The sequence below is a fragment of the Ovis canadensis genome, chromosome 5 (assembly GCF_042477335.2).
Source record: "Ovis canadensis isolate MfBH-ARS-UI-01 breed Bighorn chromosome 5, ARS-UI_OviCan_v2, whole genome shotgun sequence".
Taxonomy (NCBI): Eukaryota; Metazoa; Chordata; class Mammalia; order Artiodactyla; family Bovidae; genus Ovis; species Ovis canadensis.
Genome location: NC_091249.1, coordinates 32721022 through 32747915, shown reverse-complemented (window position 1 = coordinate 32747915; position 26894 = coordinate 32721022). Strand labels below are relative to the sequence as shown.

The 26894-nt window shown below is 56.3% G+C and overlaps 1 protein-coding gene across 3 annotated transcripts; it reads right to left on the bottom strand.

Annotated features, from left to right (window-relative positions):
• Positions 1–1678: 1678 nt before the first annotated feature.
• On the bottom strand, positions 1679–18602 carry ZBTB7A (zinc finger and BTB domain containing 7A). Of its 3 annotated transcripts, none has more exons than XM_069589440.1 (3): positions 17520–18602; positions 6694–7967; positions 1679–2299 (listed from the first exon to the last, which is right to left on the bottom strand). In XM_069589440.1, the coding sequence occupies exons 2-3, from the start codon at positions 7950–7952 to the stop codon at positions 1771–1773; spliced, it is 1788 nt and encodes a 595-aa protein (XP_069445541.1). In that variant the 5' UTR covers positions 7953–7967; positions 17520–18602; the 3' UTR covers positions 1679–1770. The 3 variants fall into 3 exon arrangements, with proteins under 3 accessions (XP_069445541.1, XP_069445542.1, XP_069445543.1); XM_069589441.1 differs by lacking the exon at positions 17520–18602 and adding an exon at positions 16272–16752; XM_069589442.1 differs by lacking the exon at positions 17520–18602 and adding an exon at positions 15954–16263.
• Positions 18603–26894: the final 8292 nt, after the last annotated feature.

Genomic DNA, 26894 nt, shown 5'->3' with positions numbered 1-26894 from the left:
CTCTGGCTGGTTGGAAGGCCAGCCCTCTCTCGGGCCCATCCCTGAGCTGGGGAGTCGGTAAGGAGGGTCCCCGCGGACAATGGTGGCCACTGTATGGCTAGCAGTTGATGAGACATCTCAAAATCAGAACCCAAAAAAGGGACAGAAGGGGGAGGGGGCAGGTTTGGTGGGGTGGGGGTGGGGGGACACGGCAGAAACACAAAAACCCCACAGTCCTGCCTGAAGGCAAGCCCCTGTGGTAAAGCACAAATGCCTTAGAAGGCTTTGCCCTCGTTCGCCCATGACTTCCTGACCCCCTTTGCTCACCTCAGGGAACAGAAGTGGATTCTACGTCTGTGGTGGGTTTGTCTTTTTATTATTTTGTACAAAAATAAATCGACTTTTAAGAATTTGTTTGCTCTCTCTCTCGCTCGCTCTCTCTCTCGCTCTTTTTTTTTTTTGTCTTTTTGACTTTTCATAGAAGTTGGTTGCAACTTGTAAACATTTTTTTTTAAATTAAGATAAAGTGTAGTACCCGTTCTGTTACAAAGTGCCAAGACTCCTATTTGTGGTTGGTTGTCTTGTTGTTGTGTTTTTTTTTTTCTTTTGTTTTTGTAAAATCTTGTTTTTATTGCTTTTTGTGACACTGGAACTTCTGGACACTCTAGCTCCCCCATCCCTGACACTGTGAGACCCTGGGTTCCTGCTCTTGGCTCCTTCACCCCCTCGCTATTGTCCGCTCCTCTGAGGAAAAGTATATTTTATATATATATATATCTATATATAAATTTTGTCTTTAAGGAGGAAAAGAGGGGGAAAAAAATCTAATAAAAAGTGCTTTTAAAAACTGGGAGAGGGCTGGGGAGGGGAGTGGGTGAAGAAAAATAGTTTACAATCTCCAAGAGTCTCACGGGGTCAGGGGATAAAGGCGGGGGTGGCAGGGACGCCCTCAGTGCCGGCCCACTGGGTCCCACCAGGTTGTAAGTGCCGTGAAAGAAGGCGGCGGGGGCCCCTGGGGAGTCACCCTGGCATCCCCCTATTCCCCATCTTCTTCCCTTTCTCCACGCCTGGAAATAAAATAGATTTGTGTTGCAGTGGCCAGGATATAATGGGGGCCCACAGGCAGGAATGGGAGGCAGGGAGGCAGTCAGAGAGATGGAGGGGGAGACCCCCACTTAGGAAGTGCCCTGAGGAAGGAGGGTGGGGGTGGGGATGGGGCCATTTTAACGTCCGCTCACAGCAGACAGAAATCATTTTTTAAGGTCTTGTCTCATAGACTCTAGAAACCAGTGAGGGAAGGAAAAGAAAAGACCACCTGGGTCCCCGGTTTCCCCCGAGACCACCCTCACCCCTGCCGGGATCTGGGATCCTGATCAGGCCTCAGATGGGACCCCAGACCCCAAACCCGGTGGCAGTGGTGGTGGTGGTGGGGGGGGGGGGGGTCGCCCAGGGAGTTCAGAATCCTTGTGTCCCACAAAAACCCCAAACCAAGCCCCAAAAGCCATCGATGGGGTGGGGGAGAAGCGGGGCTGGGGGCTGGGGGTGGGGTGCAGGTGGGGCAAGGGTCCCCGTGGAGGGGGAGAACGGTCATGAAGGAGAAAAATCGGAGAAAAGCACTACCCTAGATTCTGTGACGCTTCATATATATATATCTGTATATATATATATATATATAGATATAGATATCTGTATATAGATATTTTCTTTTTTTGTGTTTTTGGGGGGTGGTGGGTGATTTGCTCTCTCTCTCTTTCTCGGGTTTCTGTTTTGCCTTTTTTTTTTTTTGGTTTTTCAAGCGAGTCCGGCCGCGAAGCTGCCGTCGGCGGTGGTGGCCCTGGAGCCCCCGTCGCCTCCCCCTGCGGCGCTCGCTACATTCAACCTGCCCAGGCCATCGGGGCTGGCCTCGTCCTCCTCCTCGTCCTCGTCCTTAAAGTGCTTCTCCTGGCCATTGCGCCGCGCGGCGGCGGCGGTGTCATCTTCCGGCGAGCCGGGCGGGGCGGGGGCGCCAGGCGGTGGGGGCGCGGGGGCCCCCGAGGCTGGAGCGGGGTCGGGCCCCCCGAGCGCCCCGCCCCGCACGCGGGGCTTGCGGCCACGGCGGGAGGGCACGCCATTGCAGCCGTCCTTCTTGAGGTGTCTGTGCAGATGGTCGGAGCGCACGAACGTCTTGCAGCAGCTGTCACACTGGTAAGGCCGCAGGCCGGTGTGCACGCGCATGTGGTTCTTCAGGTCGTAGTTGTGCGCAAAGGCCGCCCCGCACTGCTGGCACAGGTACGGCTTCTCGCCCGTGTGCTTCCTCATGTGCACCTTGAGCTTGTCCTGCCTGTGGACGGGCCGAGGGTCAGCGGGGGCGCCGGAGGGCAGCCCCCTTCCCAGGATGGCAGCCCTGCCCAGCCCGCCCCACTGGCCTTGGAGCTGGAAACTTGGACCTTCATGAAAAGATGGGCTGCACCCTGGATTAGGGGGGCAGGGAGGGCACCCCAGTGGAACACGGTGAACAGGTTTAGGTCCCCATTCTGAGAACAGCACTGAGGAACCCACGAAAGTCTAAAAAGGGCCTCAGACCCTGCTGGCTGTGTGGCCTCGGGACAACAGCTGAACCTCTCGAAAACCCTTTTTCTTTGTCAACACTGCTGGATCAGCTCACTCACCAGAGATGGAAAGATGGCAAGCGCATTCTTAACCACTGGACCATCGGGCAAGTCCCACTGAAACCCCTCACCTTTAGTTATTGGCTGCACTGCAAGATCTTAGCTACTCAACCAGGAATCAAACCTGTGCCCCCCTGCAGTGGAAGCTTGGAGTCTTAACCACTGCACCACCAGGGAAGTCCCACTGAAACCCCTTTCTTTTCCACAGAAGGAGGAAGGGAAGACGCCTCTCTCCTGCCTGGGGTTCTGCCCAGTGGCAGACGCACAGCTTCACACTGCAGGTATTTAAGCCTGCCGAGTGTGTGCATGCTTAATCGCTCAGTCGTGTCTGACTCTTTGTGATCCTATAGACTGTAGCCCACCAGGCTCCTCTGTCCATGGGACTCTCCAGGCAAGAATACTGGGGTGGGTTGCCATGCCCGCCTCCAAGGGATCTTCCCCACCCAAGGATCAAACCAGGGTCTCCTGCATTGCAGGTGGATTCTTCACCATGTGAGCCACCAGGGAAGCCCTGTTCCAGGTGCTGAAAATGCTCCAGAGAACAAGGCGGAATGCCGTGGGTGCTGGAGGGATTAGTGACTGAGAGGGCTAAATAGTCCTGGTTTTAGCTCTGAAAGATCTCTGCCCTGGGAAACCCATGGGTCACTGGAAATCCAGGACAGTTGGTCATAGCAGTAACCAAGTCCCCCCAACCCCCAGTTGCTGCCAAATCCCCCATTCCCTGTCTCACTCCACTCTGGCCATGCTGGCTTCCTGGCTATGACCCCAGCACACCAAGAACCACAAGCCTACATCAGGGCCCTCACACATGCTGCTCCCACGACCAGAGCACTATTTTTCCTCTCAGATCTTCACAGCTGAATTTTGGTCCAAATGTGACCTTCTCAGAGAGGCCCAACTAGACCCCTTCACTCTTGGTCCCTCATGCTACCATCTTGCTTCTCGTCTGTCTTCCTGTCTGAACTATGCGCCATGAGAGCAGGGTATGATTCCAGGGTCCCTCCTTGCCCCTCTCACCCCACAAACAGCAGTGTGGACCAGACTCAGCCTGGGACCTCTGGCCTACAAAACGGATCGTCTCATCAGTTCTGGGGTTACCACGGGGCAAGTGTTGCTCTGTCCTGCTGAGCTCTTGGAATGTGACTGCTCCAAAGCAAGGTGTGCAAGAAGTACAAAAGGCATCCCAGATTCTGAAGACTTCCTTTACTCAAAGTGATAGGAAATATCTCATTTATAATTTTGCTTATTAATCATATGTTGAAATGGAACTAACAGACTATGCAAACTATGATTAAGATTACTTTCACCTATTCCTTTTACTCTTTGAAAATGTGGCTGCCAGAGAATGTAAAGTCACAGAGGTGGCTCACATGGTATTTCTATTGCACTATGCTGGTTCATACTTATGGGGGTGGATTCCAGGCAGGAATCCACAAGGCAAGGGCAGGGACCTGGATCTCCAGAGCTCTGCCAAGCATCTGACCTGCTCCTTGCTGCAGACTCTTGTGCTTTACTGAGTCCCTCTGGGTCTCTCCCTTCTAATGTCCATCAGACTGAGAACTTCTTTAGTGCCAGGACTAATAGACTCCTACTCATCCTTCAAAACCCTACATGAAATGCCTCTTTCCCTCCAGGAAGTCTTTCCCAACCTCAAGACAAAGGCCTGCACCCATCCCCTGCCACCACCTGGCCTCTTTCAGTACCAAGTCTCTTCCTCTGGCATCACTCACAGAGCTGATGTCCCTGCTTGTTCTAACTCTTCTAGGCTCCTTGCTGTCCTGAGGATCAAATCCTGGCCCTATGCAACCAGACCCTTGACTACTCTCTGGCCTGTTACCCTCACATGAGCCAACAGAATTTGGGCCATAATGAACTCATTGTTCCCTAGATTAACTGAGGCTGTCACCAGGAAGATGATGGCAATTGCCAGGCGCTCCCCCTTCTGCCTGCTCAGAGCCCACTAACATGGCCTCCCAGGTGCCCTGCTCACATCCTGGGGCCACGTCATGGAGGGAACAGGAGGGACTCAGACTATTCTAGCACCACACAGAGATTTCTCCAACTGAGGCTTAGAAGCTCAGAGAGGGGAAGTGACTTGCCCTGAGTTGCACAGAGGGTTGGGGGCTGCGCCGAGGTGCAGTGGGTGGTGGAGGCAGCCTGGGTTTCATCACTTCAAGCCCCGGCCTGGGTAATTATAGCCCGGGCCGCCACAGGCCCCGCTTACTCAACTCTCTAGTGTGAGTCAGAGGGGCCCCTAGGCTCCCCGGCCTGGAGGGAGGGGTGGGAGCTGGGGCCCTGGGTGGGGGTGGGCAGAGAGGAGCCAGGTGGGCATACGGGAGTAAGACGCTCCATGCCTCAGTTTTCCTGACTGAGGGAATCAGTAAACAGAAAACAGAATCAGCCCCGAGCTGAATGTGGGGCGGCCCGGAGAACTCCAGATTAGATGAAACTGAGCCTTGGCGGGATGGGTGGTGGGGTGGGGGTGTTACCTCTCCAGACTCGGGCTTGCTAGGTCTCTTCCAAGCTGTTCCTCCCAGGCTCAGAGATCCTGAGGGCAGGACCCCAGCTATCCCAGTCCACCCTCCCTATGTCTGGAGGGAAAGGAAGGACCCCAAGACCACCAGCACCCCAATCTCACCAAAAGGGGAAGCCAAGCCACCATCCAGGTGGCATGCCTCCCAGCCAGTGCCCTTTGCCCCTGCCTGGCACTCCTGGGTTCTAGAGTCCCAGCCACACCCTCCTCTCCTGGCCTGCTGGGGAGGGGGCCCGAGTACTGGGCCAGGGGTCAGCCCCCAAATTCTATCCCCATGGGGTGGGGCTGGGAAGCTGGGACAATAGCCTCTTTCTTCAGCCTGGGTGGGCGTGGCTGGGGAACCCCAGGGCTGATGAGGGTAGGGGGTGATGCTGAGTCACCCAGCCTGGCAAGGCCCCTGCACACCAGCCAGCCCCCCCGCCCCCACTGGGCTGACCCACAAAGCCCAGCCTGTCACCTCTGGACTCCTAAAACAAGGCCTCAGACACCTCCTCTCCAGGGACCAAGCCCAGTGACCCCTGTGCTCTTCTTCCTCCACTGGCTGCAGCCCATTCTGTAAGATGAACCAGCCTCAGGGCCTTTGCACTGGCGCTTCCCCCCCTCTGCCTTTCCCTTCCCCTCTCCCTGTGGCTCCTGCCTTCCCCTCCTTTAGGCTTTCCTCGGGGAAGCCTCCCTGTGGTGGGCAGCACCCACAGCTGCCCTCTTGCCTGGTTCTCTGCTCTTTTCCTCCCTAGCTTTTTCCACCAACTCATGTTATCAATTCTGTGGTCATATCTTGCATATGCCCATCGCCCCCATGGGGATTTTGGTGTGTATCTACTTTGAGAACAGGGCCTGGCACCCAACAGGCATGTGTACATGTTGGCTGAATGAAGCAGGTTCCCTGGGCTCATGGAAGGCTTGTAAGTTAAACACAACAACCAGAGCGCCCTGTTCCCAGTGGGGCTGTGGTGTTCTCCCAAGGCCCAGATTCTCCAGTCTGGAGAACCACCACAGGGAAAAAGAAGAAGAGCTATGCCAGGGACATCCCTGGTGGTCCAGTGGTTAAGAATCTGCCTTGCAATGCCCAGCACGTGGGTTTGGTCCCTGGTCGGGGAACTAGGATCCCACATGCCTCGGAGCTCCTGAGGCCATGAGCACCACAGCTAGAGAATCCGAAAGGAAAGATTTGAATGACGCAATCAATACCCGATGCAATAAGTAAATAAAAATATTTTAGAAAAGAAAGAAAAGCTGCTCCTTGGGCTCTTCCTTCCAGCCTCACACATTTCGGCACCACCTGGCACACTTTAGGTCTAAGTGGTCAGCTCGTTTAGGCGCTGTGTGCCCACTCCCGTCATAGGTTCTCCTGACAGACACACGGGGGTGGGGGTGCACCAATGGAGAAGGCACCCTCGTAGGGTGTTTTTGCAGACGGAGGCAGGATGTGAACATGTGTGTGCACACATGATGGCGTAGGGGGCCATGTGCGGCCACTGGACCAGGGGCCCCCGGGAAGCACCCCAACTCCCCACCACGGAGGCGCCAACTCACCTGGTGAATCGGACCTTGCAGATGTTACATTCGTAGGGCTTCTCGCCCGTGTGGGTCCGGATGTGGCGCGGCAGCTTGCCGGCACCCTGGATGACCTTCTCGCAGATGGGGCACTTCTGGAAGGCCTTGGCCCGGATCTTCTTCTCCACCTTCTGTGACCAGGCCGGGTAGACGTCCCCGTCGTGGGCGCCGCTGAAGTACTTCAGGTAGTAGTCCACAACACCTTTGTCGTCCGCCCGTGACTCCTCGTCGCTGTCCCCCGCTGTGGTCGCCCCCGCCCGGCCCACCGACGACATCATCTGCTGCAGCAGCGTGCTGGCCGCCAGCCCGTCCGCGTCAGCCCCGTCCGCATCCTCGCCCTCAGCCGCGCCCGACAGGAAACCCGGAGAGTCGCCTGGCTCCGGGGCTGCCTCCGACAGTGAGGCTGCCTCCTCCTCCCCGCCCCGGCCGTAGTGGCCGTTCTGCGTGGCGGTGGATGGCGGGACCACAGGGGTTGGGAAGAGGCCCCCTGCCGGGGCGTCCTCATCCCGCTCTGGCCACAGACCTGGGTTGCTGTCGCCCTCATCCCCATCCCCGGCCGAGGGCCGCTCAGCCGGGGGGCCGGGCCCGTAGAAATCCAAGCCATTGCAGTCGCCAGCAGCCACGGCAGCCACGGCGGCCGCCACAGCCTCCTTGGTGGCATCCAGGTCATCGTCGGATGCGCCAAAGGCAGACCATGGGAAGGAGGCAGCCGCGGTGGCGGGCAGGCTGTTCATGGGATTGGTCTGGAAGAACTCGAGGTACTCCTTGGCGCGAAGGAGGTTTCGCTGATCAATTTGATCTACGAGGTCCAGCTGCCCGGCATCGGCGCCTGCGTCGGCTGCCAGGATCTGCCGGTCGAGGAGGTCAGCGCACACGTGGCTCACAGCGGGGATCTCGAGCAGGCGGGCAGCACTGAGGATGTCGCCCACGTTGGCCGTGCTGACAGTGAGTGTGGCCGTGTAGGCGAAGTCCATGAGGGCCGTGAGCGCCTCAGCGCTGACAAAGTCGATCTCGTACACGTTCTGCTGGTCCACCACGGCGCCTGATGTGAACAACTTCTTGAAGTACTGGCTGCAGGCGGCTAGCACCGAGCGGTGCGTGGGGAACTCGCGGCCCTCTACCAGGATCACCACGTCACACAGCAGGCCCTGCGTCCGCTGCTCGTTGAGCCCGCTCAGGATGTCACTGCTGTGGTCGGGGAACGGGATCCCGATGGGGCCGTCCACGCCGCCGGCCATCTTCCGCGCCGAGACCTACAGCACCAGGAAGGAAGGGGCAGTTGTGAGAGTCGGGGGTGGAGAGTCGGGTGGTACGGATGGGGCCAAATGGCCGGGCAGCAGGACCCTCAGAGAGCAGTCCCCCAACCCCAGCCTCAGTTTCCCTGGCTCTGCATTAGGATGGTCTGTGGTCATCACTGTGGGATGACACTGGCGAAACCCAGCCGGGTGCTTCAGAGATGAACACGAGCCCCTTCCCCTCTTTAATGGATGGGCAATCCCAGCTAAGAGGCACCTTGAAGTGGCGTGGGAGCACACAGAAGGTGCTTAATAAATGCCCAGCATGAGTTGCATCCTAGTGAATCTGAGCACAGGCTTCTGCCCACCCACCTCTAGGAGGACGGGGCAGTGACATAAGGCACCCACTGTGTGCCATCCTGGCTGAGCACCCAGGAGTCCCATAGGCAGTGTGGTTTCCACTGCAGAGGTGAGAAAGTGAGGCTCAGGGAGTCCCAGTCTCAATTCAAACCCAGGGTGCCTGACCCAAGAGCCACTACCCAAATGGTGTGGCTGTCCTACCCTGCCTGGCCCCTCAGCCTCCCTAACCTTCCCTCCTGCTGCTTGGTCAGCCCCGGTTCTCTTGGGGGGCTCTGAGTCAGCAGGAAGCGGTGAGGCCAAGACCCAGGGACCTGGCCAGAAACATGGGGGCCAAGGGTGTGCCCTCCTGGGGTGGGGCCATGACTCTGCAGGAGGAACCCATTCCTGCCGTGTGGACCCCCAGAACGTGGCTCAGCTCTTGCAGTGAATAACTGGGGGAAATGAGGCCACCGTCAGATGCTCCTCCCTGCCTACTTGAGCTGACCCTGTCAAGGAGTAATGGGGGGCCAGGGGCCTCCTCTCCACCTCCTGCCCAGCCAGTTCCTCTCCTTTTGGCCACCCTGTCTGCACTGTTCAGACTGGACAAGACTCTGCCACTCTCAAGGCCTCAGTCTCCCCATCTGTCAAATGGGCAGAAGCCTTTGGCAGAGCAGGGCCAGAGGGGGACTCAGTCTCGCCCCTTCCCCCCCTCCTTTTTTCCGCCTTCCCCTGGGCTGTGACTCATCCACCCACTCGGGCGCTTGTGCAACCCCCTGGCTCCTGTCCCCACCCTCCACCCTCTCCGGGGAACCCCTGGCTGCCCAGAGCCACCCAACAAAACCCACATTCCTTGGACCCAGCTGGCCTGCTTTCAGGACGGAGCCCCTGCTTGTCCCTGGGGAGAGAGCCTGAATCCAGCCGTCCACAGCCTCCCCGGGACTCCCAGCTGAATGACCCAGCTCAGGTCTAACCCGATCCCTCCTGCTAGGTAGGCCTCTCGCGGGATGCAGGCGGCTGGCCTAGCCAGTCCCAAGGACCCAGGGCCACCCTGGGAGCAGGGTCCGGGCCTTGAGGCCGACACAGAGGCCTTTGTGTGGTGCGCAGGCAGCCGGTACACTTCCCGGGACGCCTCTCTCCATGGCCCGCCCTCTTTCCCGCCGACCGCACCAGCTGCTCAGCTCCCCCCTCTGTTCCGCCAGTCCGTGGTGGGTGCGGCAGGGGGGAGGCTCAGATGTGACTGTTGGGAGCAGGGGAATAGGGGGTGGGGGGCTCGACCCCATCCAAGGCTAGGCCACAGGAGGCCTCAGCAGAGCCCCCTATGGCGGCTCCCACCCCCCTGCCACCATCTGCCGTCTGGCCCCAGGCCCCTGGGAGCGAGTGGGCAGATGGGCCTCCGGATCAGACCGGCCTCAGCCCCTCCTCTGATCCAGGCCACCAACACGCCAAGATGGCCACCCTTGCCCTGCCTGCCAGTGTCCCTTCAGGTGCCTCCTGGGGCCTCTAGGTCGGGACCTGAATTGGTCCAGGTGACTCACCCCTGCCATGGCCACTCCACCCCCACCTCCCCACCAGGCCAGGCGCTGGCGCAGACCTACTTCAAGTGCAAAGTCACCCAGTTGGAAAGGAGTGGGCTCCGACCTTGAACCCATCCTGGGGCGATGGATCAAGCCCTGGGCCTGGGTCTCCACCAGCTGGAAGACCCGGGCCAAGTGCACACAGCCTGCTGTGTGGGGCAGTCCTTGGGTCTGGGGGTCCAAGTTCCTGCCCTTCCCCAGTTGGGGCCTCCTATTTCCCCAGCTAATCATCTGATATGAATTTGGGCAAACTCTGGGAAATAGCGGAGGACAGAGGAGCCTGGTGTGCTGTAGTCTCTGGGGTCGCAAAGAGTCAGACACAACTTGGCAACTGAACAACAACAAATCACATGAGACCTTCCTCTCAAGGGCAAGGCCTGGGGTGATGCAGGCTCAGGGAAGCCCCCAAGAAAGCAGCATGAGCCCCATTCACAGATGAGAACACTGAGGCCCAGAGACAGCTAGAAGCCAGGCCGAGAGCACCCAGCGAGGCTGACCCAGGAGCCCACAGAGGTGAGAGGCTGGTGGTCCCCCAACCCTCCCCTACACACTTCCCAGCAAGCCGCAGCCTCTTTTCTCGGCCTGGAAACTAAACTGGCCACCTGGCTTAACCCTCTCTCCAAGAACTCATACCACCTGGCCGCCACGCCCCAGGCTGCTGTCCCCACAGGGGCCTCTTGGGGCCCTCCCTCTAGAAAGGGGAGGAAGTCCCTGTGAGATGGGAGAGAGGTCAGGTGGGGTCCTGGTGGCAGAAAGCACTGATGACTAAGCACCCACTGTGTGCCACGGCAGGGTCTCACCGGGAGAGCCCTGCCTTGCTCTAAGAGGCCCCACACCTCTGATACCTAGTAGGTGCTCCCGCACTGGCAGCTAACACCTAGTAGGTGCTCCTGCAATGGCGGTTTCCTCAGTAAGGATGAGCCAACGAAACCTCTCTCCTCCAGGAAGCCCCACCCCCCCCACGCTGGCCGTGTCCACACCCTCAACGGCCAGGGTCCCTGAGCTCAGGCCCACACCCACCCAAGGCACGGTCTTTCATCACAGCTCCACCCCCACACTTGCCTCCATGGGATTTCCGGGGCCGTTTGGTGCTGACTCGGCGGCCGGCCGAGGGACAGGCCTCGGCAGGCTCCTCCTGGGCTGGAGGTGGGGCGCCCTCCTCCCTCTTGGGCTGCTCCCAGGCCCCTACACCAGGCCCTCCCCTGAGCAGCACACAGTAGGGGTGCAGCAAACGACAGGAAGAACCAAAGACCAAAGAGCTATGCATTGGAGTAAGCCCACGCCCAGCCCTGCCCACCTGGCTGACAGGCACACCCAGTACCAGGGGCCAGTGCCAGTCCCACCTCCGATCCAACCTAGGGTCACTTGCTGCGGCAGGCAGCTAGGACCTGGGCCAGCTTTGGGCCCTCCTCGGTGCCCTAATTTTCAAGACCTAACTGGACCCTAGGCTGTAGAGATGAGCAAAAGCTCAGAGAGGTGCTAAGACCAGGGCAAGGTCACACAGCAGAGCAGTGGCCAGGCTGGGACTCAGATGCTCTGACCTGAGGTGCCAGCACTCACCCACTGGGGATGCAGGGTGAGGCTGCGAGTGCCCAAACCTGGTCCCCAGAACATCAGGGGGCAAAGCCCAGGGTAGCGCCCCAGGAGAGGGTCGGGGGAGGAGGCCAAGGAGTCCCCAAGGTCAGGTGCAAGGTGAGGGCTGGAGCCGGGCCTTCCCTCCTACCCACACCCCCCAGGAAGGGGTAGCCAGCAGCAGGTAGGTAGGTAACCATCAGCTGATGCCTTTCTGGAAGAGTCCAGGGAGGGGGGCAGCTTAATGGGGGTTACAGGCTCCCACACCCACCCAGGGAGAGAACAAAAAAGAACTCCTTCAGGGACCTCCGACACCTACTATGTGCCACAGCAGCCCAGGAGCACATCTTGGTCTGTCTACCTCTAAGCTGGGTGACCTTGGGCCAAAAAAAGCACTTCAGTTTCCTTGGGAGTTGTGACGGTAGCAAAGGGTTCCACTCTAGTCCACTCAGCAAGCCTACGCCTAGGACCTACTATGTGCCAGTGACAGTTCCCAAAGGCCTGATGAGGTGGTTTGCCCCCTCTTATGGATGGGAGTGGGGCTTTCAACTTCACTTCTGAACATTATACCAGAGGGAATCCATCTCCCTCTCCATCTACTATGTGCCAAGCAAGTGCCAGGTAGGCCCCAGGAGGAAGCTGAGCCATTATCTAGAGGGAAAAAAACGGGCCCAGAGAGGGTAGGCGGCTGGCCCAAGGTCACACAGCAAGTCTGGCACCCAGGTGCGGCTGCCAGGCCAGCGCCTGGCCGCCCCCACCCCCTCCCAGCCTGGCAGCCTGTGTTGCAAGGTTGGTCCTGACGGGTTACCCCGCCCTGACCTGGTGCCAATCCCTGCCTGGCCCGGTCCCCGGCCTGGGGTTTAATGGGACAGGAATGCAGCGTCCTTGTTGGGGGGTGGGGGGCACTAACGGCTCAGGGTGACTGTGGCTGCCAGCTGTCAGCCAGCCCCCTGCCCGCCTGTCCTCGCAGGCCTCCCTCCGGGCCAGACACCAGCAAACAGGCCCTCGGCCATTTTATGTGTCCATTTATTGCCCTAAATGGGGAGGGGCTTCCTGCCCGGGCCTTAAAGGGCCAGAGGCAGGAAGGCTGTGGGCCCACTGGGAAGTGTGTGTGTGTAGACCGGAGGGGGTGGGGATTAGGAGGTCACGGGGCTCCTATCTGACCCCCAGCTCATGGGTGGGGCCAAGGCCCACCCTGTTCCCACGCTCTGAGAGCCGTAGTGGGCCAGGAAGTACAGCCCTGACACCAAGCCCAGGTTTCAAGAGGAAGCCCTGAGAAGACAGATCTGTTCTCAGTGGAGGTGGAAGGAGTAAGCTTCCTGTCACTGGGGGTAACCAAAGCTGGGCTTCATGGAAGCCCACCAATGTCTACCCTGCCCTTAGCTCAGGTTGCACGTGCTTATCCAAGATGCCCAGGAAAGGCCTGGGTGACTTCTAGGAGCCTTGTCCCTCTCTTCATCCAGATCGCTCCCTCATGCCCTCCTCAGAGGCAGGTTTGTCAACTGGAGGCACCCACCTGCAGCCTGAGCAGGTGGAGGGCTCAGCCTGGAAACACACAGAGGGGTACATGGCCCATGGAGGCCCTAGGCTCCTGTGCTTAGGATCCAGCCCTTCCCAGCTACCAAACAGCCTGACAGGAGGTGGGTCAGGGCCCTGTTTTCCAGTCGAACCAGAAAGGCGTGGGTGGGGACGCTTCCACCCCGTGGCCATTCCTGGCCTGCTGGGGGACAGATGGAGGGCCTGCTTCTCTGTCCAGATTCTCCAGAGGGCGCCTTCCGTGCTCTGTTGCTTCAGAAACTGGGGCCTCAGGCCCCCCAGGGCTGGGGCTGTTCCCCCAATAGGTCTCGGTTGCCTCAGCATCAACCCTCACAGCTCTGGGAAGTGGCGCCTGTGATCACCACCCCACTTCATGGGCCAGGTCACTGAGGCAACCTGCCCAGGTCGCACGGCGGAGCAGGATTCGAACACAGGTCGTCTGTCTGGCTCCATCTCGCCTAACTAGTCCTTCCAGGGCTCCACCTACCTGCCCCCACACACACTGCCCCAGGTGCCAGCAGGGGACTAAATCCCCCCACCCTGGGGGCCTTGGGGGCTGAGGACAGCTTATTCTCACACCCCCTCAGAATTGCCTTATGACAGCACAGGAAAAAAAGGGAGAGGTCTGTCTAGGGTCACACAGGGAGCCTGGGGCCGGGCTGGAGTCCAGCTGACACCTGTGAAATTGGGGGGCGGGGGGCTTCAGACCGGAGACGCAGGAGGGGCTCTCCAGGGCCCTGACACCACCCAGCAGTCACTAGACAAACATCCCCAGAGAATCACGGAGTATATCCTCAGGACAATGCTTTGGGGCTAAAGGTAATTTCCCCATTGTAGTGATGGCCACACTGAGGCTGGCAGAGGGGAGGCAACCTTCCTAAGTGGACCTCAGATGGAGGTGAGGGAGGGCCGGGCTGAGACTGGACCACACTGGCTCCCACCCAAGGCTGTCCCTCTGGTCTCCACTGCCCAGGGCTGTGGCAGCTCAGTTTATGGTCTATCAGGTGCCTGGAGCACAAAGTGACAGGTAGGAGGGTGAAATAGTCACACACACCCCCCAACAGGATCTCTGCTATACCCCAAGCTGACCCAGGTGCTTCCTCCACGAGGGAGGGAAGGAAAAACACAGGTGGGCCTGCAGGCAGTACGTGGGGGAATTCACAGTAACCTCATTTCACAGAGAAGGATGCTCAGGCTCCGACAGACCATGGGACCTGTCCAAAGTCACAGAGCAAGTGAGCCAGAACCTGAAACCCCAGTGGACCCCCTTCTCGGGCTAGCTCTGCTTCAGAGGGCCTGGCCCCAAGTCTTGGCTCTGTGAGGCAACCTGGGTCTTGGGAATAATGGGTTGTAAAACACACACAGTCTCCAGGGACGAAGGTGCCAAGGGGTGGGGCTGCAGCTCAGACGGGGTGGGAAGGGCCTGGGACGCTGAGGCTCCTGCTGTGTGACCTTGGACACCTTGCTTCCCCTCTCTGAGCCTCACTGTCCTCTTGGGGCAGAGACTCCATTTGGCTGACAGGTGCCTACTGTCAACCTCCAGGCCCTCTGTAAGACAGGTGAGCAGGTGCCCCTTGGCTGTGACATGCAGAGAACTCTAGACACCACCTGAGCTGGGAGGCAGGACCACAAGAGTGAGACCCAGCCATGGTTGGGTGACCTTGGCCTGCTCTCTGCTTCCCCCGGGCCTCAGTCACTCCTGCCCCATTTGGCACCGTTCTGAGGCTTGTCTAAGCCCCTGTGGCCCCACACTTGTATTGGGCCTTCCTTCCTGGCCTCAGTTTCCCTCACATGGCCTCAGGGACCACCTCCAGCCCAACCGACTCTGGGTTAGTCAAGGGTCCAGGGAAAAGGAAGGAAGGAAAAAAGCCCACAGGACTAGCTCTTGCCTGGAGAACTCTCCCCAGTGGATGGGGCTTGAGCGCGGCCAGGCCTCAGTCTGCCACACAAAGAAAAGGGTGTAGGGGCTCCCTGCAGCCGCTCACCCGTTGCTGAGGGCCTGTGCTAAGGGTTGTGTGGCTCCCCGGCCCGGGGCCAGGGTGCTGACTGGCCACAACGCAGCCAATCAGGACTGAATAATAAATACCCCCCCAAAGTGACCCACGAATTAAAATTTCAGTGTCCCCGATGGCTCCTCTTTCCTTCATTAGGCATGCGGATCCCAGGGCTTCGCTCTTCCAGCCACCAGCTCCTGCACCCCCCCCTTCTCCCCCAGGCTCCCGTCTCCACAGCGATGGCTGGCGGTAAACAGAGCCCCGAGCCCAGCCGATAAGTGCCAGGCCCGGGTGATCTAAGGGCCCCACTGCGGGTGGCCCATGGGGGAGAATGCCCCCAGCCTGGAGCCTTGGGGGCCTGGGCAGCAGCAGAGCCCTGCCTGGACTCCCCAGTAGGAAGTGATCCACTGACCCTGGGGAGGTTCCCCCCAGTGTGGGAGCGGTGCACTCGGGGTTACGCCCTGGCCCTGTTCGGGGTGGGGGGGCGGCGCTGACACGGAATCCTGGACGCCCTCTCTGGCTGGGCCTGCTCCAGCCCTGCTCTGGGAGGCGGTGGGGGGGGGGGGTGCAAACCAAGCCCGCCACCCATGGGTGAGCCAGGTGGGCACACCCGGTGGAGGGGCACCAAGACCTCTCTCACTTCCGCCGCCTGGCTAGGGGAAGAGAGGAGTTGCCTGCCTCCCCCTGCCACCCCGCCAAGTGCTGGCTACCTTCCCCAAACATTCAGCAGGCACCCACTGGGTGCCCAGGCCCGGTGGGACAGCAGTATCTTGCTGCGGGCCACTGGACTCCCCCACCACCGGCCAGCCAGCGAGGACAGTGCCTCCCAGGACCCGCAAAGGCCTGGGCCCAGAGGGGTGCACCAGCCCCAGCGCTCAGCTCAGGCCCCTGCCTGGTTCCCAGGCCCGGGGCTGGGGGAGGGGGCCAGTTCCTAGGCCACGGTGCGAGGTAGGGAGGGCGAGGGAGGGGGCCGGATCCCACCAGCTTACCCCCTCCTCTGCTCGGGCTCAGGGTTCGCACGTGGTGGTGGCGTCAAGGGGAAGGAGGGGTGTCCGGGCCAGAGGAGACGGGGTCACGCGCTTTGGGGGCGCGGGCGAGGGAGAGGGGTGCTCTCTGTCCCCTCACCCGGGGCCAGGGCCGGACGGCCGCGCGGGCAGGGCAAGGGGCCAGGCCGGTCCCCCCGCCCAAGGCTGAGTCAGGCCCGGGCGGGGGCAGGAAGCGGCCCCCTCCCCCGCCCCGGCCGCAGCGCGCAGCCCCCGCCCCGGCCCGCGGGCCCCCACCGCGCCGCCAGCGCGGGGTGCTCCTACCTCCTTCCCGGGGCAGCGGCGAGGGGGCCCGGCCCCGGCGGCGGCGGTGGCGGCGGCTGCGGCTGGGCTAGCTCCCTCCGAGGGGCCGGGAGGCGGCAGTGAGCCTGGCCCCGCGCCACCCCCCGCCGCCGGCGGCCAATCCCCACCCGGGCTGGGGGGAGGGCGATGCAAATTACCCCGGATCTGGGTCCGCCCGCCCGCCTCCCCCACGCCCGGGCCCAGCCTGCACTAGGCCGCGCATCCCCGGGCTCGCCTGCGCCTCGCGGCCGCTCGGGCCGCCGCCCTCCCCGGGGAGCGCCGGGTGGGTGACCCACCCCCCCGGGGGCGGGGGGCTGAGGGAAGGGGGGCTGGGGACGGTTACACAACCAGGCGGGGAGGGGCCCCGGGGCGGGGAGGGGGCCGGCCCGCGGGCCGCGCAGCCGGAAGCCGGGGACCGCCACCGGCCCCCGGCAAGGGGAGCCCGGCTGCAGGCCCCGCCCCCGGGCCGGCAGGGCCCGCCCTCGAGCCGCGCCGCGCTATCGGCCCGCGGTCATTGGCTCGCCAGCCCGCCGCTCACCGCCCCTCCTCCGCACCGCCCCTACCCGCGGACCGCGGCGGGCTGCCGGCGCAGGGCACCCTGGAACTAGTAGTCCTAGCCGCCTGCCACCTGCCAGCCACAAGCGCGGAGGAACTACGAAGCCCAGAGGCCCCAGCGGCCGCGCCCGCCCACCCGAACACCCCACCCCTTCCCCCTCCTTTGCAAAGCCCCCCTCCCTGTTTTTTCAGCCCCCTCCCCCCCATCCCCCATGGAGCTCAATCCTGGCCAACTCCAACGTATGCACGCAACACCGAATAGGCCCCCGGGGGGCAAGAGCGCCCCCAGTACCCAGCTGCAAACTTAGCACGCGACGCGCCCCCTATCTCCCCACGCCGGCTCCCCCCACCCTCAATGCAGCCCCACTTCCCCTCCCCCTCTCCCCGCGCGCCTGGGAGCCCCCAAAAACCATGCACGGAGGCGGGGGGGCTGCCGCACAAACCCGTGCACTTCGCCCCCAATACCCCCTCCAGGGAGGCGCCCCCTCCCCGAGCTCGGGATTCAGGGCGCCTCCTGCCTCCGGGCAGCTGCCAACCACCCCCTCCTCTGAAACTTGCGGAACGTCCCCGGCTCTGGGGATCGCCCCTTCCCGAGAGGGCAGCGGTGGGCGCAGTGCCCCCGGCCCGTCCCCGCCCTGCACCCCGCGCTGGGGGCCGCGTCGGGCGCTGACTTACCTCGCGGGGCCGGGCCGGGGCCGGGGCGCGCGGGGCCGGGGCCCGGAGTTCAGACTAGGTTCCTTGGCCGCTCGCCTCTGGGGTCCGCGTCTCGCTCTCCCCTCGCTGGCTCTCCCCTCGTCGTTCCCTCGCTCCGGCGGCGGCGTCACTGCCCCTACAGTAACTGTACAGTACAGCCAAAGCCCCGTATGATGCTCGCGACTCCCTTCCTGGTTTCTCCGAGGGCAAGAGGGGTCCTCCCTTGTCTTAAAGGTGCCGCAGCCGCCGGCCCCCCCCACGCCCAGCCCGCCCCCCCCACCCCGGCCTCAGAGGCCAGAAACAGGCTCGGCAGGTCCCCTCTTGCCACGTCTCTGCCCTCCCGTGGGGCTTCGCCCGCTGCGCCGGGGAGACCGGGCTGTTATTAGGTTTTGTCAAGTTGGGGGGGGGTCCAGCCCGCCCCAGGCGCGCCCCCCCTCCTCTGACCTCTCCGCCCCGCTGCGCGGCGCCGTGCCAGCCTGCCAGCTTATCTGGCCCCAGAGCTCCCCGGGGCGCGGGGGGAGCGGGCCCCCCGGGGTGGAGGGGGGGTGGGGGCCTCCAGATAAACAGGCCCCCAGCCTCTGCGCGGAGGCGGGTGCGGGGGGGCGCGGGCTTTGCCCCCGACGCCTGGGGCGTGGCAGGATGGCAGCGGGGGCGGGGAGGGCTGTGCGCACTGCGAGGACCGACGCGGGCGTGGGTCGCCGCTGCCCCGGCTGCTGGGGGTGGGTAGGGGGCGAAGGGGTGGAGACCGCGGGCCAGGCGCCCGCCCTCTCCGGGGGCCTCAGTTTGCCCAGCTGCGGAAGGGGACCGGGGGCGGGCTTTCGGCTGACGGCTCGGGTCCGCTGGGCTCCCGGGTCCCTAAATGAAACAGCCAACCTGCTCGCCCGCGATTATATAAAGGAGTCGCCTCCGCCCGCTGCGCCAAGGGGCGTAGCGGGGGAAGGGGTTGGCGAGGGGCGGGCTGGGCTGTTGTTTTCCCGGCTTTCCAAGTTCCCCCACCCAACTGCGGGCCACTGGGCGGGACGCGGCCCCGGACCCGGACGCCTGGGTCCTGCGGTCCGCTCCCGCAAGGGTCTGCGTGGCTCCGGAGGGGCGGAGGTGGAGAGTGGGGAGGCGTTGGCTCAGCCCAACTTTTTTTTTTCCCCCTGTCCATTTCTCCCACTTCCTCCCTGGTCGTGGGAGAGGTCCAGCGGGGGGACGGGGGAGGGGGAGGAGGGGGACGAGCGGTGAGAACAGACTGACCCGGCCAGGCCGGCTGCCCGCTGCACACAGTAGGCACCCGAGGAGGGCTGGCTGGTGCGATCAGCCGCCTGGCGGGGGCTCTGCGCCTCAGTTTCCCCCTTCCTCATTCCCTCGGTCGGAAAGGGCTGGCACCTGCTCCACAGCGGTCGTTTACTGAGCGCTTCTCAGGTGGCTGACTCTGTCCGGGGTCCTGTTTACTTGCATTCCAACATCTAATGCCATGACCATGATCATTATTTCTTGTTATTATAATTTTTTACCACCATTGCCTTACAGGCAGGAAACTTCCACTGCCGTTAGTGAAACGCACATCTGTCCTTCTCTGACTTCAAAGCTTTCCACCTCTCCACCCCAACCTTGGGCACCTTGCTGCTTCTCCGCTCCCAAACGGGGTGAATGGGCTTTTGTAATAATAATTTGTCTTTAAGGGGAAACCCTGGAGGTCCCCAGAAGGGAAGTGACAGCCCCAGGACTTGCAGCCTGAAACCAGCCCCTGGGTAGGTGGAAAGGGACTGAGGGAGGAGCCACAGCCATCCAGAGTGAGGGCGGAACCCAGGGACTTTGCTCTAACGACCCTGCCTGGGAAATAAGCCCTCTTCCTTCTTTAAACCACCCTCTCATCCACCCTGGGAGGAGAAGGGCCAAGCAGAAACACAATTTGCAGGTCTCAGGATAGCACCTCGGCTCTGTAGATACCCGAAGCTCAGACCTTCATCCTAAATGGTCTTATTTGCCATCCTGCAAGCTCCACCCACTCAGCCAGAGAAGGGTGACTCAGTGTCCCCTCTGTACTACCCAGCCTCAGATATCTGATACTCTTCTCAGCGGTTGATAACCTGACTCAGAAGGGGCAAGAGAACTTACATGTAAGATTGGCATTGAATCTAATCCTTATCAGGCCCCGGGAAAGAGCAGGGATTTTGTGATTTCCATTTTACATTTGAGTAAATTGAGACCCAGAGAGGGAGAGATCCCAAGGATGTTGGATCCAGCTTCATCTGGCTCTGGACCCTGCCAGAGAGTTTGCAGGCAAGTCCTTGAGGAGATGCCAGGATGGCATACCCTGTGCCCATTCCTGCCCCTGCAATAAAAAGAGAAGGAGGTGGGTAAAGCTTTGTCCTACCCCGCACTCCTCAGTCCCACCCCTCCCCTGCCCCCACAAAAGATACCCAAGCAGATACTAGTTGAAAAACCTAATAAAGTATAAAAGATTGAGTTGCTGTGTGACCTTGGGCAGACTACTTAACCTCTCTGATCCTCAGAGTCCTCTGTAAAGAATAATCATAGAGAGACTTCCCTGGTGGTCCAGTGGTTAAGACTTCAAGCTTCTACTACAGCAGGGCACAAGTTTGATCCCTGGTCATGGAACTAAGATTCCCTCAAATGCCACAATGTGGCCAAAAAAATAATAAAACTTTAAAAAAATTTTATTTTAAAAAATAAAAAAGAGTAATGGTAGAGACTTCCTAGGGTTGTGACAAAGGAGAATCAAGATGGTACATGTAACATACTTAAACAGTATTGTACCTGCTGGTGGGAGGTCCTCAACACAGGACAGATAGGATTATGTTGTTATTGTTGTCATTATTACTTTTATTTGGGCCATACCCTGACCCGTATGCCCTGTTCCTGGCCAGGATAGAGGTGAGACCCACATCTCCCAAGGTGAAAACTTCACACACACTCAAGGCATTTTTTTTTTAAATCTCATTGGCAGACCCCTACTTAAGATGCTTGGCTAAAGGATTCTTGGAATGTATCAGGACTCCATCATAACAATAAAGCAATATAAAAATTGTTAAATACTTGAAACTTGCCTCAAAATAGATTTAGTCTAGGGTGAGTTGTAATACCAGCTCTCCTTTTCTGAATTCCACTTTTGTGTGCCATTTTAGTCCATCTGTGGAACCTGGAATTATCATCCCTAATGTACACGATAAAGACATTGAAGACCCAGAGAGGGTAAACTTGGCAAACTTACCAAATACACATAGCATTTGAGCAGAGGGGCTTGAATTCCAGTTACAAGGGCTAGGCTGCAAAGTTATGTAACATTTCAACAGATAATTCTTTTGACCAGCACCAGCGGTTGCTTTTGGGATGGGGAGCAGACTGAAATAGCTCCTGTTTACTCTCTTTGATCTTTTGAATTTTGTATCCTGCACTTATGACTTATAACAAAACAAAAATTATGTCTAAAGTATTTTGAACCTATGTGTTTGAAAGAACACCATCGAGAAAGTGAAAGAAAAACCCACAGAATGGGAGAAAACATTTGCAAATTGTAGATCTGATAAGGGTCTACTATTTATGTGATATATAAAGAACTCTTAAACTCAACAATAAAAACACTACAACTTTTTTTAATAGGTAAAGGATTTAAATAGACATTTCTAAAAAATATATATGTATATATATAAATAACCAATCAAGCTCATGAAAAGTTACCCAACATCACTAGTCATCAGGGAAATGCAAATCAAAACCACAAGGAGACACCACTTCACCCCTGCTAGGGTGGCTTGAATCAAAAAGACAGACCAGAACAAGCATTGATGAGGATGGGGGAGAAACTGGAACCGTCATTTGTAGCTGGTGGGGACGTAAAATGTTACAGCTGCTGTGAAAAAGAGTTTGGCAGTTTCTCAAGTGGTGAAAGAGACAGCCACCATACCATCCAGCAATTTCACTCCTAGGTGTCTCTATCCAAGAGAAATGAGAACACGAATATCTATAACAGCATTATTCCTAATAACCAAAGGTAGAAACAGTCCAGATGTCCATCAACTGATAAATGGATAAATCAAATGTGGTCCATCCATACAATAGAATATTATTCAGCCTTAAAAAGGAGTGAAGCACTGACACAGGCTACAGTGTGAAACCTTGAAAATAGAATGCTCAGTGAAACAAAGCAGACACAAAAGGCCACACAGTGTGTAATTCCATTTATACAAAATGTCCAGAACAGGCAAATACAGAGACAGAATATGGCTTAGTGGATGCCTGGAGCGGGGAGGTGTTGGGGAGAATTGGGTGGGGAACGAATACCAATAGAAATGTAGTTTCTTTTGAGGGTGATGAAAATGTTCTGGAAGTAGATAGTGGCCATGATTTTACAACTCTGTGACTATGCTGGAAACCACTGAATTACATACTTTAAAAGGGTGAATTGTTTAGCATGTGACTTATATCTCAGTAAATAGTATATATATATATATATATATATATGTATGTATGTATGTATGTATGTATATATAATTACTTTTTATGGAAGTAGAGTTGGTTTACAGTGGCTTTATATTTTGATAGAGGAGTATTTTGCAGCTAACAGAATTCTTTAAAAAAAAGATTGATTTATTTATAATTCTTATCTGGGGGGAGGGCACGGTGGGTCAGCATTGCTGCACCTGGGCTTTCTCTAGTTGTGGCAAGCAGGGGCTACTCTTTGCTACAGTGTGTGGGCTTCTCACTGTAGTGGCTCCACTTGTTGGGACACATAGGTTCTAGGTGCTCAGGCTTCAGTAGTTACAGCACATGGGTTCAGTAGTTGCAGTTCATGGGCTCTAGGGAGCTGGCTCAGTAGCTCTGGTGCATGGGTTTAGTTACCCTGTGGCATATGGGATCCTCCCAGACCAAGGATCAAAAACCAGTGTCCTCTGCATTACAAGGCAGATTCTTAACCACTGGACCACCAGGGAAGTCCCAAAGCTGGCATTTCTTAAGACCAATCCTCTTGTTCTGATTCTGTAGCCCAGGTTGAACCCTCCCACTCTGGGCCTCAGTTTAGTAGCATATTGTTAGTCTCCACATGTTTGTGTGTTTTTTTTAATTTTTTTTTCCTTGTAACTTATTTCTAATTTCATAGTGTTGTGATCAGAAAAGATGCTTAATATATCAATTTTCTTAAATTTACCAAGGCTTGCTTTGTGACCCAGCATGTGGTCAATCCTGGAGCATGTTCCATGTGCACTTGAGAAGAAGGTGTATTCTGCTACTTTTGGATGGAACACTCTATTAATACTAATTAAGTCCATCTGGTCTAATGTGTTGTTTAAGGCCTGTGTTTCCTTATTGATTTTCTGTCTGGATGACCTGTCCATTGATGAAAGTGGGATGTTAAAGTCCCCCACTACTAACTACTATTATGTTGCTGTCATTTCTCCCTTTATGGTTGTTGATATTTGCCACATATATGGCAAATATATACTGAAGTGCTCCTATGTTGGATGCATATATATTTACAATTTTTATATTTTCTTCTTGATTGATTCCTTGATCGCTATATACTGTCCTTCTTTGTCTTTTACAGCGGTCCTTATTTTAAAGTCTATTTTTATCTGATATGAGTACTGCTGCTCCAGCTTTCTTTTAATTTCCATTTGGAAGAATATCTTCTTCCATCCCCTGGGCCTCAATATATCAATGGTGGCAAGCACCATATCTCTTTCACAGGCTTACAAAGCAGCCAGCAAACAAGGAAGGCACTTGGCAACTTGGATCAAATGTCTTTAGTTGTTTTTGTTTGTTTGTTTGTTTAATGTTGGAGCATAATTGCTTAACAATATTGTATTAGTTTCAAGTGTACAATAAAGTAACTCAGTTACACTTATGTATCCATGCTCAGTTGCTTCAGTTGTGTCCAATTCTTTGTGACCCTGTGGACTTGGTCCACTAGGCTCCCCTGTCTATGGGATTCTTCAGGCAAGAATATTGGAGTGGATTGTTATGCCCTCCTCCTGGGGATCTTCCTGACCCAGTGATCAAACTTGCATCTCCAGTGTCTCCTTCATTGCAGGTGGATTCTTTACCACTGAGCCACCAGGGAAGCCCATACATATACATGTATATATTCTTTGTCAAATTCTTTTCCCATTTAGATTATGTTTTTAGGCATGGACTGTTCTCTCAACCAAGATCCAAGAGGGAGTGGATGGGGGGCATTCCCTGGCTGTTGGGGATGTCACTGGGGTCTGTCACTGGGCCCAGGGAGCTCACAGATTGAGGTGTTGAAGAAGTTTGCACACAAGCCTTGGGAATCCTAGCTGATATTTCTAGAAGAAGTTCTGGGAAAGAAAGCTAGGGTAAGCATTTCTCTTTCAAAAATGGTGGGGTTGTAGGCAGGTCCTAAAACCCAGGGGTGTCACTGAGCCTAATGTGGACACCCTGACAATTCTAGAATGTTCTGCTCAGTGGTTGGTCTGCCTGGAAACCCACTTAGCTAGCTCTTGGCACCTCCCATGGGCCAAGTTCCCAATCTCCAGCTCACATTCTAATGGAGAATACTGATAATAAGCAAACAGACACATACATAAAGAATTTCAGAAAATTACCAGTGATTCACTGAAGACAGTAATCAGAGAAACTGAATAGACAGTGATGGGGGCCTGGGGCCTTTATTTTTTTTCTTAATGAACACAGGTCAAAAGATTTTATTTCATTCATTCATTAATGAGGGAACCAGCAAGGTGTTACAATGGGTTCAAAGGAAAATCCAAAGAACACTCACATAGAGACAGGTGAGCAACGCTTGGATGAATTACAGACAGAAGCAAGACATGATTGTGCACAATTAATTTGTATCTCTCTTGACAAGAATCATTGCCAGGGACTTCCCTGGCTGTGCAGTGATTAAGACTCTGTGCTTCCACTGTAAGGGGTACGAGTTTGATCCATGGTCTGGGAACTAAGATCCCACATGCTGTGTGGCCCAAGAGTAAATTAATAAAAATAAGAAAATAAATGAATTGGGGAAGAAAAATTTTAAAATATGCCGACAAAGGTCCATATAGTCAAAGCTATGATTTTTCCAGTAGTCATGTATGGATGTGAAAGTTGGACCATAAAGAAGGCTGAGAACCAAAGAATTTATATTTTAAACTGTGGTTCTGGAGAAGACTATTGAGAGTCCCCTGGACAGCAAGGAGATCAAACCAGTCAATCCTAAAGGAAATCAACCCTGAATATTCATTGGAAGGACTGATGTTGAAGCTAAAGTTCTAATACTTTGGCCGCGTAATACAAAGAGCCAACTCATTGGAAAAGACCCTGATTCTGGGAAACATTGAGGACAGGAGGAGAAGCAGGCAACAGAGGATGAGATGGTTCACTGGCTCAATGAACAAGAGTTTGAGCAAACTCCAGGAGATGGTGAAGGACAGGGAAGCCTGGTGTGCTGTAGTCTATGTGGTTGCAAAGAGTCGGACACGACTTAGTGACTGAATAACAACAAATTTTTTTTTTTTTAATGAATGATTGCCAAGGAATTTCCTGGTGGTGTAGTGGTTAGGACTCTGCACTTTCACTGCCATGGTCCCGGGTTCAATCCCTGGTCAGGGAACTGAGATCCCAAAAGCCGTGTAATGTTGCCAAAAATAATAATAAATAAATAACAAAAACAAAAAGAATCATTGCTATAAGCATCCATTTTCTACAATGTACATAGTTGTAAAATAGCCCCCAAATGACAAAAGGCAAGAGACCCCAAGAAACCCCATAGAACCAGACCAAGACTAGGTTTGTCTAAGGGGTCAGTTCTTTTATTGAAATGATCATCAAGGAGAATTATTCCAAGGAGGTGGTAGAGAACAGAGATCTGAAGAAGGATGGGCAGGTTTCCAGGTGGGAGGGTAAACGGTAAAGTGTGGGGCTGGGATTCATGATGGAGGATCAGGCAGGAAACCAGTGAGGCTGGAGCAACAGATTCTAGGGCAGTGACCAGGGCACCTGCAGGTCATGGCTGCTGCTGCTGCTGCTGCTGCTAAGTCTCTTCAGTCGTGTCCGACTCTGTGCAACCCCGTAGATGGCAGCCCACCAGGCTCCACTGTCCCTGGGATCCTCCAGGCAAGAACACTGAAGTGGGTTGCCATTCCCTTCTCCAATGCATGAAAGTGAAAAGTGAAAGTGAAGTCGCTCAGTCGTGTCTGACCCTCATCGACCCCATGGACTGCAGCCTTCCAGGCTCCTTCATCCGTGGGATTTTCCAGGCGAGAGTACTGGAGTGGGGTGCCATTGCCTTCTCCGGCAGGTCATGGATTCAGGCATAAAAAGGAGTGAAGCCCTGACACTGACTACTACATGGATGGATCCTGGGGACATGATGTTCAGTGAGAGGAGCAGACACAGAAGGAGGACACAGTTGTGACTCCACTGATGGGAAACGTCCAGAACAGGCAGATCTACAGACACAGGGCATGGATTTGTGGGTGCCAGGACCTGGTGGAGGGGAGTGACTGCTAAGGGGGATGGGGTTGTTCTTTGGGGTGATGGAAGTACTTGAAAATTATATAGTAGTGATGATTGCACAATTCTGTGAAAACCACTGAATTGTACACATTAAAGAGTGAATATTCTGGTATGTGAATGACATATCAGTTTTAAAAGGCAAAGCAACACCCATGTTTAACAGCAGCTGTATCCGCAATAGCTAAAATGTGGCAACAACCCACATGTCTATTGATGGATGAATGAATAAGCAAAATGTGGTCCATCCACGCAGTGGAATATTACTCAGCCTTCAAAAGGAAGGAGATTCGGACACCTGCTACAACCTGGATGGACCTTGAGGACGTGATGCTCAGTGAAATAAACCAGAAGGACACACACTGTCTGATTCCACTCACTGGAGGTCCCTAGAGGTGTCAGATCCACAGAGACAGGAAGTAGATGGTGGGGCCAGGGGATGGGGGAGGGGATAGGGAGTCAGTGTTTCACTGGGATGGGGTTTCAGTTTGGGAAGATGAGAAGGTTCTGGAGATGATGGTGGGGATGGTTGCACAACAGTGTGAATACACTTCAGTGTCACTAAATGAACACTTCAAAATGGTTAAATTGGTAAAATTTATATCTCATATATGTTGCCCCAAATTTTTTTCTTCAGATTGTAAAGAAAAGTAGGCCTGGAACAGGAGATGAGAGTGGCTGGGCTCAACCTCATTCTGAAGTCTGGATACTCCTGTGGTCCCTAGTGATTTCTCACATCCCATTATTATGAACTGTGGTCATTTATGAGTAAAACTAAATGTTTTTCCTTTCTTTCTCTTTGTTTTAGCCACAACATATGGCTTGTGGGATCTTAGTTCCCCAATCAGGGACTGAACCCAGGCCCTCAGCAGTGAC